This window comes from Dryobates pubescens, chromosome 2 (assembly GCF_014839835.1).
Source record: "Dryobates pubescens isolate bDryPub1 chromosome 2, bDryPub1.pri, whole genome shotgun sequence".
In the NCBI taxonomy this organism is placed as follows: Eukaryota; Metazoa; Chordata; class Aves; order Piciformes; family Picidae; genus Dryobates; species Dryobates pubescens.
In genome coordinates, this window is record NC_071613.1 from 44,650,977 (window position 1) to 44,669,016 (window position 18,040).

At 41.1% G+C, this 18,040-nt stretch overlaps 1 protein-coding gene across 1 annotated transcript; it reads right to left on the minus strand.

The window, feature by feature from the left end:
• Positions 1-1,715: 1,715 nt before the first annotated feature.
• CCDC14 (coiled-coil domain containing 14) lies at positions 1,716-13,274 on the minus strand. The gene is made up of 13 exons (XM_054176426.1): positions 13,242-13,274; positions 12,389-12,444; positions 11,826-11,901; positions 10,797-10,869; positions 10,563-10,703; positions 8,600-8,839; positions 8,415-8,509; positions 6,612-7,158; positions 5,681-5,822; positions 5,288-5,367; positions 4,659-4,877; positions 4,445-4,577; positions 1,716-2,909 (listed from the first exon to the last, which is right to left on the minus strand). Exons 1-13 carry the CDS (start codon positions 13,272-13,274, stop codon positions 1,925-1,927), a joined length of 2,820 nt encoding a protein of 939 aa, XP_054032401.1. The 3' UTR covers positions 1,716-1,924.
• Positions 13,275-18,040: the final 4,766 nt, after the last annotated feature.

The window sequence follows — 18,040 nt, forward strand, 5'->3', positions numbered from 1 at the left end:
CTAAAATAATCACAGATGTGCTCCACAGCACAATGCACGGACAGTGCCTTAAATGCATTCATTCAAGCAATTAATGATGCAAACAAAAAAAATCTTCAAAATGGTAAAACTTGAGACTTCTGTCCTACATGGAAACAGAAAAGACAAGGCCAGTACCAAGAAACACAGTTGTTTTCTAGGAAAAATCCACCACCACCAAAAACCAAACAACAAGGCAACACGGCAGAAAAAGCAGCCTTAGCAATCTTAAATTGAAGTCCTGATACTAATGTTCCCTTTCCAAAGCTACTTACCCTGAAAAACCATGAGTCATGCAAAACAGTGTTCAGTCACTGCTAAGGGTGTAGGAAAAACAGGATGGAAGCAGTAATAGCACTTTCCAGTATCTGCAACTTTAAAAATTGCATGACCCATATTCTTGACACTGAGATCTGGATAGCCCTGCCATGGAGAACAACGGACTGGAATCATTCCCTCTCCTGCTCCCATTCCCAAAAGCCAATTTGGGTGACTCAGTCTAGACTCTCTGTGTTTACACCCAACAGATGTTTGACACCTCAACATGTGTGGAATTTCCATGACTTCTTCACACCATGTATTTTAGTGATTCCCTACCTGTATTGATTTGCCAGCTTTCACTAATGCCTTGTCTCCTTTGTATCAGCTGAAGCCTGTTACTACTTCTATTTCTCAACATTAGTCTGTTGTTTATCCACTGGTACCATAGTCTGGTTTATTTTAGATAAAATCAAACATTTGTTAAAACTATGACCTAAAACAGAACTGTAGAAAAGAAATGAACTTCCAACAGGTTGTTTTTTTCGTGTCCTCGTGTGAACTCTTCCATTAATCAACATTTTTTCTTCTACTACAAATGCTCAAAACAGAAAATTGAGTTTTATCAGTGATGAGGAGGAAAGGATTACTTCATGTATTTTAAAGGATCTACCATAAACTGCAAATCCCAGATGATGGATGCATTATCTCTTTTTTTTTTTTTTCAGAACTGCATGAGTCTGACTTAGCAAATGTAACTCTCAGTGCTCCTGCAGAGCTGCTCTGTAGCTGGCTCTTCCATGGTCCCTACCTGTGGAACTTCTTGCTCTCGTATGGTACTCTGCAATTACCCTCAGGAATTAAAAATAAATCAGTAAACCAGAAAGTTTCATTTAGCCTTCTACACCTAAGTTGCCTTTAAAAAAGAGATCCCTGAAAACAACTTGAAGACATGTACCTACTCAAGGTAGAACTCTATTTAAAAGTCCAAGGCAGCTCCATCTTCACCAGTCAAATTCCCAATTCTTCATTAAATCCAATTTGGATGAAGCAGCAATGCACCTGCATAAGAAATCCTGCTCATTTGTTTCTTTAATGTTGACACTACTGTTTGCATGCCTTTATGGTGAAGCAGAACAAGGAGCTGATTTCTTGAAACATAGGGTCATAACTAAGGAACATAACTACATCCAATTTCATAACACTCAAGATAGTAATTAAATATAATTTTCTCTTTATCAGATTTGTATCTGGCTTCAAATGCACCTCTCTCAATGATGTTCTTACTACTTTGAAAAAGCACACAGAAAAAGCATGCATATGTACTTTATCATTTAATAGAAAAACTGTACTACCAACAGCACACCAGTGTCTTGAACAGTTACCAAGTGTTGGTAAGAGTGAGAACCTAAGTCATAATTTTTAAAAAAAAAGGCATTTTTATCAGTTATTTCAAATTGTACATATCAAATGAAGCAGCACCACAGCTTAATGAGGAACAAATCCTGGTCATAATGTAAACAGTAAGCAACAAGTCATTTCATACCAAAAAACCCCCACAACCCTCCTGTTGGTACCATACTTACTTATGTACTTAAAACCCCCCTAAATAATCCGAACGAGTGCACCCCATTTTGTTTCCTCATAGTCATTGCTTCATCATGCTGTTTTGCAGAGTTCTTTGTAATCTAGCTATGTTGGCATCCAAGGCTGCTAAGCTGTTCTTAAAGTCTTCTTCATCTCGAGAAGTAAATGTGGAGAAAGAAGATGCACTCCACTCAGACCTCCCTGATATATCATCACATAAAATGGAACTAAACCTACCTATTTCGCTGCCTTTTTTCTGAGGAATTTCTTTCTGAAATACCATTGGTATGTGAGGGTATGTACCAGGCTCAGGTTGGTCTGATTTATCAGTGAAGTCTTTTGCAGCTCCACTTGGAGTTCCTTTTGGCCTCATTTGGACTTTGTCTCCTTCCGGCTCCACTTTATTCCCTGTAGCTTCAAGTGTGTTTTCCATAGTCTTTTTCATACTGTACCCAGCACTTGCTTTATCCAGATTAGTTTGATCCTTTAATATATCACATCCATTCTGCTGCATAGAGTTTGAGAGCTCACAGTGGTAGTCCAACATCTTACAAGCCCTCCTACTTTGAGGTAGCACACCAGTTCTTTCTGAGGTGGGCTGCTGGTTTTTAGAGGCACTGCTAGACAATGGAATATAAACAGTCTCATCCAGCTTGGTTTGGTCATCTAGTAAAGTCCCAGAATCACTAAGTGTTTCTGCATCTTGCTTCACAGGGGTTAGCAGTATTCTGGGAGCTGATGTTCCTTCTTTTGAGAATGTATTGTTTATTTTACTTCCTCCAGTTACCAAGTTTTCAGAGGCTAGATTTCCCATTTCCAGTTCTCCACTTTTATTTGCAAACTGAAGTTCTGTATCTGTCAAAATATGATCCATTTCTAATTTTTTTAAGTAAGTCATCACTGAATTACTTCCAGGAAATAGATCAGGTGGCATCTGCTTTTCATGGTCTTCCAAGAGAGACTTCGAGAGACCTTTTTCAGGTTTGGGTCTAATGTTGTCTACTGTGAGGTCAGAGAGAAGCTTGGCCATACTGCCCTGCAAGGTTCTGTTGAGATAAAAATCCATTAATCAGTTTTTAAAATAGTCACTAAAAAATAGTTACAATTTTTTATATAACATCACATCATTAGATTAGTCAGACTAGAGCAAAGTCACAATTCTCTTCCTAGGCGCGGTCAAAAAATGCAGCATAAATGTGAACCAGTTTCAAGTTTCTTCAAATTCTCTCTTCAGGTCAGCTCAATATGTCTATTGAAGCAACTAAAATCATAGAACCACAGAATGGTTTGGGTTGGAAGGGACCTTAATGGTCACCTAGTTTCAAGCTTGCTGCCATAGGCAGGGACACTTTCCACTAGACCAGGTTGCTCAAGGTCTCGTCCAACCTGGCCTCCCTTCCAGGGAAGGGGCATCCACAACTTCTCTGGGCAATTCAGTCCAATGTCTCACCACCTTTACTGTAAACAATTTCTAATATCCAGTCTAAATCTACCCTCTTTCAGTTCTAAGATTATTCACTATTTATCTGCTTCAAGTACTACAAAATTAAATCAATTGATGCCAAGAAATTTACAAAGCATATATACAGCCAAAGTAAGATTATTTTTTTCTGAACTATTCTTCCCATTGCATCTAAATAAAAATACACTATTTTTTTTCCTCATTTCCTGCTTTGTATACCAAAGAACATGAATACTTAAAAGCTAAGGATATAGCACACACACATTGTAATAAAGACATTACTGTACTACCATCTGGTGGTTAGTAGGGGAGTCACAGAAGTGTGTAATGTATCTTAACTTCTACTAAAGACCCTGAAGCATTGATTAAAAAGAATTCTGCCATTCAAATCAGTATCAAGTACAAACAAGGCAGACATCAGTTTAACTTCCTGTGCACATCATGACCAAACATTTTATGTACATACCGCTTCGCATGTGCAAACAGCTATTTGGATCTCCTAGCCTGCCACCGTATTCATCGTAAAAGACCAGGATGAAATCAATTTGCATTAATATTCTAAAAGATTGTGAGTAACACCATCATCATTCAGTGACCCATGAACTCCTACCCTTATCCATAACTAATATCTGGGCACAATTAAAGAAAGGACAGCTCATTCTGACAGGGAGAGCTTGAAGACATATCTTGAAGACATATCTTTCATCTCAGAACAGTCCAATTTCTGAACCAGTGGAAAGAAAGAAAGAATAAAAAAATAACTCCTCCTTAATTCAGGTTAAGAGTTAGTTTCCAAATTCTACAGCTTCAAGGGAAATACCAGTAGGTTTTTAGGTCCACACACTTCCCACGGAGCTACTTATTGGCAAGCCTGCTATTAAGAATTAAAACTTCGCTCCAGTTATGGCAGGTAGTGGTTTTGTTTCCCAACAAAACTCAAGTCATGGAGCATGACAACTCTTTGAAATAAATTGTAGCAAAAATAATCAAGAAAAGAAGTTTTAGCCTGCATGCCTCTAACAGCCAAGACACTTAGACTGCAATAACCCAAAGTACAAAGAAAAAAAACCCAAACAAAAAACCCCCAACAACGCCAAGAGGCATCTTAGCCAATAGTACCTGGTTAATTCACGCAGTCTGTTAACTTCTGCGTCACGCTGACGTAATGTTATGCCCAAAATCTTATTTTCTTTCTCTGAAGCTTCCACCTTAAACTGAAGGCTCTTCACATTTGCTAACGCCTCTTCCACTTCTAAAATGCCAAGAAGAATGTACCTAAGTATTTTAGGTTTTAAAATATTACACGAAGAATAAACAAATTCAAAACACACACCGATTTTGAGCTTGGTGGAATGAATATCATAATGCTGTTTGTTTTCAAGCAATTCTTCTTCTTTATCTTGAATATCTTTTGCAAGACGCTTATTTTCTTCTTGCTGACTCTCTATTATTTTAAGTAGTTCTTCATTTTTAGCCTGCAGTGACTCAAGGCCTTTCAGTGATTCTTGTAATTGACTCTGGAGCATCATATTCAAGGACTGCAAAGAAACCACTACCAAAAGTAAAACAAAGAGTTTTAAGTGTGCAGCACAGTTTGAATTTTCAAACCAACCAAAGTTTTTAAATACTCATGTCAATATGACTTTTTCTTACAGAGAGGAAAAGGGTTTTCTGAGGCAGATAAAACTCAAGTTTTTTTCTTAATTATCTAGAATTTTAAGAGGCACATATGGAAAAATAATTTGCTCAGCAGCTGAAGAGCCAAGTCTCACTATATGGAGTCTAAACTGATACAGCAATCCATGCAGCTGCATGATTAAACCCACAAAGCTTAGTTCACCTGCCATAAAAGGCCACCAAATAAGTTATTTTTACTTATGTATCTTTGTATGTGTATATCTAGTTAAATAAAGCTTCAACAATAATGCCCCTAACAAGCACCATTCTCTATCAGTACTTTACATTCATAACTGCAGCTCTGTCCAGATGTCTTCTCACTTCTTTCTCGCTCCTCGAGTTGTTGGTTTAATATTCTTAGTCTCCTAAATGTAAATGGTGAAAAAGCACAAATTTAGATCTAAAGTTCAAAACCACTGCATTTTAAATTAATATTACAAGTAGTTGCTACTGAGAACTGAGTATCACAGAACAAGTTTTCACAACGCATTTTTCTGGCATTCTTGTATTTCTTCAACACAAAAGACCCTTTGCAAGTGCTGGTAAATATCTTTCCCTGCTCTGAAGTATAAGTGCTACCCAGTTAAAGAGCTCCCCTGAAATGAGTGACATTTCTGAATTTGAGAATACACTACAAAAAGAATGGCAGCAGGTTAGCTATACTGATGAGCTACTAACCTCTGCAGCTGGGCGTTTTCACTTCTGAGAGGCTGTAAAGCTAGTGCTATTTCAGCTTGTGTATTCGTACTTTCTGCTACAGCTGGGAGCAGTGATATGCAGTCTTCTATTTCACCCATCAACCTTAACATTTCCAAATCATCTGCAAGAGGTGAGGAGAAAAAAAAAGACCCCATAAACATATAAACCTTATTAATTAGAATAGAATAGAATAGACCAGGTTGGAAGAGACCTTCAACATCGTGTCCAACATATCATCCAACACCACCTAATCAACTAAACCATGCAACCAAGCATCCTGTCAAGCCTCGCCCTGAACACCCCCAGCGACGGAAACCCCACCACCTCCTCAGGCAGCCCATTCCAATGGGCAATCACACTCTCTGTGTAAAACTTCCTCCTAACCTCCAGCCTAAACCTCCCCTGGTGCAGCCTGAGACTGTGTCCTCTTGTTCTGGTACTGGTTGCCTGGGAGAAGAGACCAACCTCTGCCTGACTACAACCCCCCTTCAGGTAGTTGTGGACAGCAATAAGGTCGCCCCTGAGTCTCCTCTTCTCCAGGCTAAGCAACCCCAGTAACAGTAATACTTTAGATGGGATTAAGCAGTCTATGAAGTGCTCCAATAAGACCTATTTTCTTTCAAAGAGAACCTCATCTTGAACTATATCATTTTAAAACTTTAAGCTTGACTGTGAAAACTATGCTTTATCGTCTTGATACATCACAATTTATGACCTCTCTGACCAACCTTGGTGGGTCTGCTGTGGCGATCTGTCCACACTGCTCCCTTTCTCAGGGGAAAAGCATTGCATATGAGATGAGAGCAATGATTAACATGGCTGTTGCGATAACTTAAAATACTCTACAAAATACTTTATTACTTATCCAAGTGTATGCAATCACCCCACTGCCCAATGAAAATGTTCTCACCGTGATCTGTTATCAGTGCTCTGAGCTCTCCCAGAAGGTATTTTACAGTCTTAACCTTATGGGCTGTTTCTTCTGGACTTTCTTTTCTAGATTTTAAAACCTTCTTCACAAAATTTGTCTTACAGCTTGTATCTCTCACCGGAGATATGTCAACTACACTCAGTTCATTTGCTTCATTGACTGTGTCCTCGTTGAGTTCTTCAGAAGCATCCTCCTCCTTTTCACTTGAAGCATGTTTTGCTGGACAATGATGATGGCACTCCTGTTCAGTCCTGCCATTCATCGTTTCATGTGACTGTAACAGGGCCAGGTGAGCTTGTATGCATCTTATCAAATCTGCTTCTTTTATCTGTTGCTCAAGGGTTTGGGTCATCCTTCTACCAGATGATGGGGGGAGCGTAGGCACTGTAGAGTTACTTGATGCTACGTGAGGGAGCGCATTAGGAAAAGCAGTAGCAGACTGTATTTGTGCAGTAGGAGCAGCAAGACAAACCACAGGTCCTCCCATCTCTGGCACACATTCATTGCCACTCTCTACAGGAACATCCTGCAAAAAGAATATTAATATTAAACAAAAAATTAACATGATTAAAAAAAATAATCTGACTCAACATGGCCTTAATCCTTCTTTGCAGGTTATAAAAGCAACTACAAGTCATTAATTGCATCATTTTCCTGTGTATTAGGGAATAATTAAAATGTAAATCTGGTTTAAATTGCCTTTATCTTAAATGCTGTTGGCAACATTAAAGCATAGTACTTTTTCAGCTGTTCTGTAAAGCAAAAAAACCTCAGCAGTGTTTCAGTATTTTGCTTTATGAACGCTCATTCCTTGAGTCAAACCAGAACAGGGGAAAAAGAAGGGCAAAAAAGACAACACTGTTACCTTTGAATATTTTAAGCAGATTAATTTCTTAAAAATCAAGGACAGCACTACCTATGCAGGCACATGGGCAGGCCTGCAGATAGAAGGTAGAAAGAGTGATTGCACATTGGAATGGGCTGCCTGGGGAGGTGGTGGAGTTGCCATCACTGGAGGTTTTCAGGAGAAGACTTGATGGGGTGCTTGGTGCCATGGGTTAGTTGTTTGGGCGGTGTTGGATTGGTTGATGGGTTGGACGCGATGATCTTGAGGGTCTCTTCCAACCTGGTTTATTCTATGTATTCTATGTATTCTACAGTCTTACAGTTTCAAGGTGCAAGCTGTTTACCACATTCCCCAAGGGGGCAGGTGGTTCTCTCATTAGTCCTATTTTATACTCTGAAATACACAAATATTTTAAAATAGGTGGCTACACTACACAGTTTCTGAAGGAATGAATCCATTTGATCATTGTCTGGGAAAAGTTACAAATGAGATATGATGTTTTTTATCCTGAGTTGGCTAACAATCCCAATGCCTGTTGCTGAGAATGTAACTATTAACAGTAATGAATAATTTCATTCTAGTAGTCATGAGGTCTTGGGTGACAGGTTGGACTTGATGATCGTTGAGGTCTTTTCCAACCTTACTGAGTCTATGATTTCCTATACCTTCCATGTTTGCTGCCCATTACAGAATTCACCATGCAGAAATGTCTCCACCTGCATTTTTTGGTGTCAACATAAAATATTTTTAATAGCAGTATTTCCTTTATTTATTTATTCTTTTCATCACTGCTGGTTGAAATATGCAATTCTTTCTCTTTATGGAAAAGTATTACCTAAACCAAAGAAAACCCACACATTTAAATAAATGTGTAACTAAACAGGCAGTGCTAATTTAAAACATTCACTAACAGTCAGAATCAAACCTTTACTTACTGACTGAGTAGGTAAGGGATTGGCTGAATGCTGCAGGGGTAGAGCTGATGTGGAGGCAGGTGACTGGTAATTAAAAGATGTAACATTTTGACATCCTGAAAGAAAACAACACTCATAGATCAGGGCAATTCTGTACAAAAGTCATACAGCAATACAGCAAGCTTTACATTAATAATTCCACCAACCCTGACTTGAGGTAGGAAAAGGAATTAAAGTAGGAATTTCATTACTGTTCTGTGGTGTTTGGTCAGTTATCAGAGACATCTGAGTTTGCACATGTTTGCACAGTTTTTGATGCATCACAGGAGAGCGTTGGCTGCAAGGCACGTGAATTAGCTGAACCATCTGACTCTGTGCTGCACAGGGAAGTTCTTTCTGAGCAGAAGGTGTAGTGGATGAGGCAAGTTTTCTGTTTGAGGTTGGCACTATCAAGAAAGAACAAAACCCACAGTTGTTAAGTTTTCTCCATCTACACAAACCCTATGGCCTATGATTTCAGACAGATTTCATTTATTTTACAGCAAACTAATCCATAATTTTTTAGTTTTTCATCTGGACAGCACAACCTAACCCAGCCAGTTGTAGAGACAGCTGTCCTTGAGGGACACACAAGAGATTTAATCCTACAGAATGCCAGCTCTAAAATGCAGTTCTTAAAATCTCTACTTAGCTGTTTCCTAAGCTTTTAAACCATTAGGGATAACCCACACCAAAGCACTCTCCAAACATGGTTTACTTATCTTGGGCACAATTAAACCTCCGTATTTTTACAGTGCTGGAAAGGTTATCAGCTCTGTGCTCAATTTGCACAATCCACACAATAGGCATTCTGTTACACACCTGCCTACAGGGTTAGAAATCACAAAAAAACCAGGGTGGAGAGAGGGAGGAAAAGGTGAACTATTTGAACTGCAAGTAACTCAGCCTACAGCCAAGTCCTATTTTATCACACTTTCAGAAATTGACCTTTGAGAGAAGGCTTGTTGCAAGGTGCTCCAAACCCCCATTCCCACACCTCCATCAGCAGAGGTTTCAATGGGGGAAGACAAAGGCAGGAAATTCCCTTCCTCTCCCTCTGGGGGGGGTTGAGTGGGAAAGGTAAAACAGGTGTCCATTCCTCCCACTGGAGCTGAAGTCTCTCACCCGTGCTGGGACTTGGAATTGTGATTGGCTGGGTTCTTTGCACCCAGTATATATTGGCACTGGACACATTGTCTAGGGAAATCTTAAACAGTGACCAGAAAGCAGTCAGGGTATCATTTTGGGATCATTTTTGGCGCTTGTTTTGGACTCGCTCTGGATTCGTGGTGAAATTGGAGAGATCAGCACTGGGACCTGGCTTCTCCCTGGACCTGCCTACCCTGGGGTCCTGCTCCCTGCCTCGTGTACAAGAATGGCAGCTGTTCACTGGAACACGCTGGCAGCATGGCTTCCCTTGCACTGTTCAGACAGTGCTGCTCCATGAGCTGTGCCTCGTGGGAGCTGTGTCTAAGGACACTTTAATTTTGGTGGGTCCCTTTTTCCTTTGGATTTGTGCCACGTTATCCACAAACTGGGGACTATCTTCACATTCCTGCTCCATTCTTGTAAGTAAAATCTGACTTGTCACCTTTCCCTAGGGTCCTGGATCTTATAAGTGGGGTAATGCTGGTTTATGGCTTAGCTTTTCCATTTTCTGAATTCTCTAAATTTTACTAAAGTTGCCCGTGAGTGTCCTCGTAGAATTCACAACCAAACTGAAGCTGTAAATAAAATATAACCAGTTTTGTACATAATTTTGGGGCAGGGGTTTGGGGAAAATAAAGATAACTACATTTTTATAATTCCTGCTTCATTAATTTAATCTCAATCAAAACAAGGCTAACACCTAACTCCAGAAGAGTTTACAGCTGTGTATCCTAAACAGAATCCAAGCACTGCAATGCTTCACCGTCCAGGAAAAATGGGGCAGACGTACTACAATGCTCCTCCACACTTCATGCCAGTTAAACTTGATGTGCATATATGTAAACACAAATTCTTTTTTCCTAGCAAATGAAGCTTAGATATTTGTGAATTTTAGCAACTGTTTAGCATAGATTTAAGGTTTCTAAAAAGCAATGCCTATATACTTTTGTATATATTTTGGGCCCAAGAAAGCCCACTTACCGATTTCTTTTCGGATGTGGGCAGGAGTAAAGTTTTTTTCTAGCCCTTTCTTCTTAGGAGTGTTTCCTTTGGTCAGCAAAGGTTTGGAAGTAGTTTTAACAGAACTTGTTTTCTCAGGTTTTTTGTGGATTGGCTGCCTTCCTAGTGTAAGTTGAAAGGAAAATTAGTCAATAAACCACACCAAAACAGTCTCATGCAAACTAAAAACGTAACAGATTTTTCAATAGGTACGACCTGCTGCCTCATTTTGTAAGATATTCTTCAGCAAGGTTGCACAACGGTCAAGTCCATTGTGAAGAGTATCCACCTGCACAAAAAAGTACTTCAGTCAGAAAAGGAGTATCAGAGTTTTCTTCCCATAAGCTAAGACACTGCTTTAGAGGGGAGTGCTCCCCATCCTGTCACCTGAAAAAACCCCAAGTGATAACCATCAAAAAGTTGCCATTTTCCATGTTTGCAAACACACAAATTTCACAAAATCATTCTGCTGTCTTGTTGCATACATGTACTTTAACCAGATTTCATGTTCTGCTAATTGCATGTGCATGATTTCTATTCTTATTTCCATGTATAGTTAAGGCTATTATCTACAGCCTGTTTCTACTGTGGTGAGAACTGACTCATCACTATACAGAAGACAGCACTACAGCAGCAATCACTCTAGACAACTTTCTTGTTTAGCACAGAACTTAAACAATATTGCTTATACCTCTGCCAGGGCCAGTGCTAGGCCATAAACAGAGTAACTGTGTTTGCCTACAAGAAGGCTGGGGAGGGACTTCTCAGGATATCAGGTAGTGATAGGACTAGGGGGAATGGAATGAAGCTGGAGGTGGGGAGATTCAGGCTGGACGTGAGGAGGAAGTTCTTCACCATGAGAGTGGTGAAGCCCTGGAATGGGTTGTCCAGGGAGATGGTTAAGGCCCCCATCCCTGGAGGTGTTTAAGAGCAGGCTGGATGAGGCTCTGGCCAGCCTGATATAGTGTGGGGTATCCCTGCCCATGGCAGGGGGGTTGGAACTAGATGATCCTTCCAACCCTGACTGATACTATGATTAATGATATTTGTCAGAGCCAAACTCACTGCACACAAAGCCAACTTTCATGTATCTGCAAATGCAACATGAACTTTCTTGCTGGCTTTGCAAGAACTATTTCTAGTCCAGATGCAGTGGTATCTAATTTGGTTTTCTCCTATAGTTCAAGGTAGTCCAGTGTCCCTTTAAGTAACAGAGATAACTGTATTAAAAAGTAATTTAATTACCTGACCATCAGATTCAGTGGAATAGAGAGAGTATGCAGACTCTGCATCAGAATTACATCCTTTTCTTAAGCCAAACCTGAAAAAGTCAAATTCACTGCTTATACTACCTCCTTAATACATAAAGTAAAAACTTTGATTTTATTCAAGAACAGTAAACTAAACTGATTTTGTCAAGGAGAAAAATATCTTTCTCTTTCTGAAAAATCTGCCTTGCTGCAACAAACATATCTGAGCAGATCTTAACAGTTATGTCAAAGAACAATTCACCCTTTACTGAACACCCTTACATATGGCTAGCAACTACACAAATTTATTTAATCTTGTAAATAAGACGTGCAGAGTCAATCCTGTATTTCTACAGGCAAAATTTCTGTTCAGTTTGTGCCTGTCTATTCATGGGCTCTTTAGAAAACAGCTGAACTGCCTAGAAGCAAAAAACATTTTCTGACATATAAGCATCATTTTCTGACATACAAACTACTTAAGAGGTATGACAAGTATAAAGTTCCCAAACACTAACATATACATTCAATTTTACATAGTATTCATGATTAAGGACTTACTGTTTTCGTCCATTTGTTAATTTAGCTGCTCCTGTTAGCCTTGCAGAAGACAGTATCTGTTGAGTACAGAAATATCATTTTCAGGAAGTACCTTCACAACATGATTGAAGACTACCATTGCTCACCAATCCTAAGAACTTTTGCTGAGGCAGATGAGTTAAAGATAATTTACAGCTCTCAAAAGTCAGAGGGGGCTGACTGCTGCCACAGAATCACAGAATGTCAGCGGCTGGAAGGGACCTCCAAAGATCATCCAGTCCAACCTCCCTGCCAGAGCAGGACCACCTATACCAGATCACTCTAGAACACATCCAGACAGGTCTTGAACACGTCCAGAGAGGGAGACTCATTAGGGACCGAATCCTGAAGTTTCACAAAACATACTTTCACAGCGTGAAGCTTCACTCATTTCTGAAGACAGTGCTCAGGATGTGACCTCGCCAGTGATGTATGCAGAGAGCCAATCACCACCCTAGTCCTGCAGGTCACACTTTCTGACATAGACCAGGATGCCATTGACCTTCTTGGCCACCTGTGCACGCTGCTGGCTCATTTTCAGAGGGCTATTGAACAAAAGGCCTGCTTGCCGCGGAGCCCGTTACCGACACCCAGAAATCAGCAGAACCCCGAGGAAGGGTTGCTGGGTTATGCCGAGGAAAGCAACGGAAGGCCCCGCTTCTCCTCAGGAATCGTTACGCTGATCACCCAGCCCCACGCTCGGCTGGGACAGTCTCCATCCTCCACTCCTTCCGTCGAGCAAAGCCAGAGGTCTAAAGACAGGGGTGACACCTGACCGCAGACAAGGCGAGGCCCCGCACATCCCCACTACCAGAAACCCCCGCTCCATACGCACCTTACCGGACCGCGCAGCCCCCCTCCGAGCCATGGCCTGAGGCCGCCCGCTGCCGACGCGGGGGCGGAACCCCTCCGCCATCCCGCCCTGCCCCCTCCGCGCAGCCAATCGCGAGCCCGCTTGGCTGACGGACGGGAACGGCCGTTGGGAAGGCGGGGCCAAAGGCCCCCTGACCCGTCCAGCTCGCGGCTCCTCGGGCGCGCCGGCGGCAGCGGGCGCGGTAAGGGGAAGGAGCAGAAGGAGCAGAGAGCGGCGCTGCAGAACGCGGTCAGAGATTGGCAGCGTGCGCACCGCGGAGCCAGTCGGATGAGTGAAGGGGAATGGGCGTGCCTCAGGCGGGTTGTGAGGCTGTCCTCCTGCTGGGGGCTGTGCCGTGTCAGCGGGGTTCTGTTCATTGAGTGCTCGCCCCTGCTGCGTTCCCGCAGGCCCCCGGCACCTGCCTCTCTACTTAAGGAAAAAAGCCCCTCACAAAGTTGGGCTATCCCATCCCAGTGCCGTCCTCCCACGACGTGCTGTCTGGAACCTTGGAGGTCCTTCAGGAGAAGAAGGCCTCCTTGTGCGCTGATAAAATACACGGGAGAAAGGGCCTCGCAGGTGGGTGAGCCACCTTGAGGGAAAACTCGGACATCTCCGTGGGGGACTGCTCATAAAATTACCTCAGGACCTCTGCTTACTTGTGCAGCCCGTCCCCTGCAAGTCCTTAGTAGCACAAAAAGTAAAAGCAGGCTCCTAGCGGTTCCAAGGACACTGTTGGGATTTTTGAGTACGGTCTAAAAGCCCCAGTTCCTTGCTCTGCGTGATGTCTTCCTGCTAGGGTTAAATCCCTTGTACACCGGTGTAAATGATAGTGCCCCAAGTTTCACACACACACATGCATACACTGGCATATTAGTAGTCTGCATATCACTGCGTTTTCATAATAGTTTTTTTTTAGCTGAATTAGACCTTCTGAAAACAGCATTGAAAGCAATTACATTTTACTCAGACTGAAAATGTAGCTACATTGCTGTGTTTTCTAAGAGTACTATAGCAGAAGTGCATACAAACATTCAACATCTGTATTCTCCCAATGTGTAAATTGTATTCTCACTATCACTATGTTAACATTTGCACTGAAACAATGATGCACTTAAAACTATATTGAGAAGGTATTTATCATTTAAAAACCAACAAACCAAACAAATACCCCAAACCAAACAACACCCCCCAAAAAAACAACAGAAGGCTTTTCTGGCAGGAATTTGGAGATGGCTTCAATTTTTCTCTTTAAATAGAAGATTACTGTAATAGGAAAAAAGGTGAAGGAAGAAATATAACTGAGAAAAATGGAAGAAGTTGAAGCCAGATCACAAAGATGTGTGGCCACTACCAAACCAGCGCCAGAATATTGGTATACTTTTAAGGGGAAGTTTATGGATAAAGTCTCATTGAAGTGATAGATGTGAGTGCAGCAATTTAAATAATTAAGAAAGACTTGTCCCAAGGTGTTTAGCAACAAGCAACAGATACCAAAAAACCACCCCAAAACACTTCACTTAATCACAATCCCATCCTTTGATTTGATGTATTATTTGAAGCCACATAAACCACTTTTTTTTTTTCAACAAAAGGAAATTTAGTACAGAAGGCTGTCAAGTCCCGTTCTTGTCAACTGAAATGTTTTGAACCTATGAATGAAACAGCAAGAGTCTCTTATAAATGCAACTGTAAAGATGAAACAATTGCATATAGAATTACAATTTTCATGGAAGTCAGAGACATTCAAGCAGTCAGTCTTTAAAGAAAAGTGAGCTGTCATGGCACTTGTGATAAAGCTGCAAGTGTTAGCAGCAGTATCTTCTGAGTGTAGAGTTGCCTATCAGAAGAGCTAGATATTTTTTCTGACTGACATTGGCTTTCTTCATGGATGTCTCTGGAACTGTCTGGTTCTTATGGTGAAACTAATGAAGAAAAACCTTATTCTTTGTCTTGAATGTTAAAATGCTTCAGTGTCATGTGCTGCATTCATACATAGAATGGAATGAGATGGAATGGAATGGGATGGGATGGAATGGAATGGGATGGGATGGGATGGGATGGAATGGAATGGGATGGGATGGGATGGGATGGGATGGAATGGAATGGAATGGAATGGAATGGAATGGAATAGAATAGAATGGAATGGAATAGAATAGAATAGAATAGAATAGAATAGAATAGAATAGAATAGAATAGAATAGAACAGAACAGAATTGACCATGTTGGAAGAGACCTTTGAGGTCATTGAATCCAACCTATCATCCAACACTATCTAATCAGCTAAACCATGGCACCAAGCACCCCAACCAGTCTCTTCCCAAACACCTCCAATGATGGTGACTCCACCACCTCCCTGAGCAGCCCATTCCAATGGGCAATCACTCTCTCTATGAAGAATTTCTTCCTAACATTCAGTCTAAACCTCCCCTGGCACAGCTTGAATATTCTAGTATTATATTGTTATTCATACTCATGAGCAAGCTATGTTTGAGAGGTAATATTACATTCCATTTCATTTAACCAATTTTGTCTTCCTGTTTGACAGATAACTAACATTCCCCCAACATTTCCAGGGGCAAACATGACCAGGCTAGTTTGCTCACTATTTGGGAAAGCAAACTGTGGCAATTTTACATGTTTCAGTGCTATTTGGTGTAGCAATAATGGTAAAGGCAATTAAAATAACATTATAAAAAATGCCCTAGGTAGATGAAGGGGAATTCTTAGATACCCATGATTTATCTCAAATTTGATGTTGTGCCATGTTTAAAGAATTAGTGTAGGCAAAAACTCCAAGGATTATATTGTTGTGAATGAGGAAGAATAAGGAATTACTTTTACACTGATGTGAAAGAGAGAAAAATGTGAAGTGGAATATGATAGCTTAATACAGGTCACGATGCATTGGACCATGTATGCAGAAAAAAGCTGCAAACTATTAACTCTACTGTGACAGAACATGCTCTCCCTGCCAGAAAATAGTTGAGAAACTGGACGTAATTTTGAGAATAGCAACACAACATGTACAAAAATACATATAGGGAAAAAAGACTCCAGTCATTAACCAAAGAAAAGCTGCCTGAACTATGAATAATTCAAACATGCATGTGGTTGTATTTGCAATCAGTGCTTGAGGTGCTGTCCATGCTGCATGAAGTATCACTTTAAAAGCTTATTCTTACCCTGAATAATTCACAGTTTAAGATAAAATGATACAATAACTGTGTACAATAACTGCATGCAAGACTCATGTGCTTAATAATGATGAATATATAAATATACTTCACAGAGAGAGTTGTTAGCCGTTGGAATAGGCTGCCCAGGGAGGTGGTGGAGTCACCATCCCTGGAGGGGTTCAAGAGGGGATTGGACGTGGCACTTGGTGCCATGGTCTAGTCATGAGGTCTTGGGTGACAGGTTGGACTTGATGGTCTTTGAGGTCTCTTCCAACCTTGGTGATACTGTAATACCGTGATACTTTGAGCATAGCGTTTGGAGACAGAATATTTTTGAGGGCTGTGATTCTCAGAGGAAGTAATACAAAGCTCTATTGTTTCAGGAAGGAGAGAAAGCAAACAAAATGAAGCTACTAAAGACAGGAGAAGACGTCTGTCCAATGATCCAGTTTCATGAGAAAATGGGGCTTTTTCACTACCTGCCTAGGAAAATCAAGGCATATTCTCAGTCATAGTAAGTTCTGGAAGTCTCCTGATACCAGTACTAACGAAGTCTTGTGATTTAATTAAGTACTAACCTAAGCATGATCAAGTACTAGCACAAATTAATATTAAGCTTTCCTCTGAATGGATTACAACCAAAATTTTGTGTGACCTTAAGAAGGGAGTATTTTACAAAATTAGGAGCTTTTTATGAGACAAATATGCCAAGAATATCCATGATAACTGATTATTTTTTAAAGACTATTTTGGTAGGTGCCCAAACCCCCATAAATCTACAATTAATGGGTAACTCTACAACTTGGCTAATGGAAAGAGAATGAGCAGCTTTTCTATCTAGCCACCTATTCTTCAATCATAGAATCAGTCAGGGTTGGAAGGGACCACAAGGATCATCTAGTTCCAACCCCCCTGCCATGGGCAGGGACACCTCACACTAGATCAGGCTGGCCAGAGCCTCATCCAGCCTGGTCTTAAATGCTTCCAGGGATGGGGCCTCAACCATCTCCCTGGACAACGCATTCCAGGGCTTCACCACTCTCATGGTGAAGAACTTCCTCCTCATGTCCAGTTTGAATCTCCCCACCTCCAGCTTCATTCCATTCCTCCTAGTCCTATCACTACCTGATATCCTGAGAAGTCCCTCCCCAGCCTTCTTGTAGGCCCCCTTCAGATACTGGAAGGCCACAATAAGGTCACCTCTGAGCCTTCTCTTCTCCAGACTGAACAGCCCCAACTCCTTCAGTCTGACCTCATAGGAGACGTGCTCCAGCCCTCTGATCATCCTCGTGGCCCTTCTCTGGACACATTCCAGCACCTCCATATCCCTCTTGTAACAGGGACTCCAGAACTGGACGCAGTACTCCAGGTGGGGTCTCACCAGAGCTGAGTAGAGGGGGAGAATCACCTCCCTTGTCCTACATATATACATCTACATATAACTAACAGAAAAGGGGAGATGAATGGCAAGGCTTATGTCGCTAAGAATACAACCAACAGAAAACATGTATTTAATTTGTCAGAGACAGGCTTAAGGGATGTCTTGCTCACAGTAAAAATGCTATTAGAGGAAGCAAAAATTTAGTAGACAACTTTTCAGTTTTA

Coding starts and splice junctions, on each gene's coding strand:
- CCDC14 (XM_054176426.1), bottom strand. CDS start 13,274: ATGGCTCGGAGGGGGGCTGCGCGGTCCGGTAAG. Junction 12,445..13,241: donor GGGCTGCGCGGTCCGGTAAG/GTGCGTATGGAG, acceptor TGTACTCAACAG/ATACTGTCTTCTGCAAGGCT. Junction 10,704..10,796: donor CTTACAAAATGAGGCAGCAG/GTCGTACCTATT, acceptor AACTTACACTAG/GAAGGCAGCCAATCCACAAA.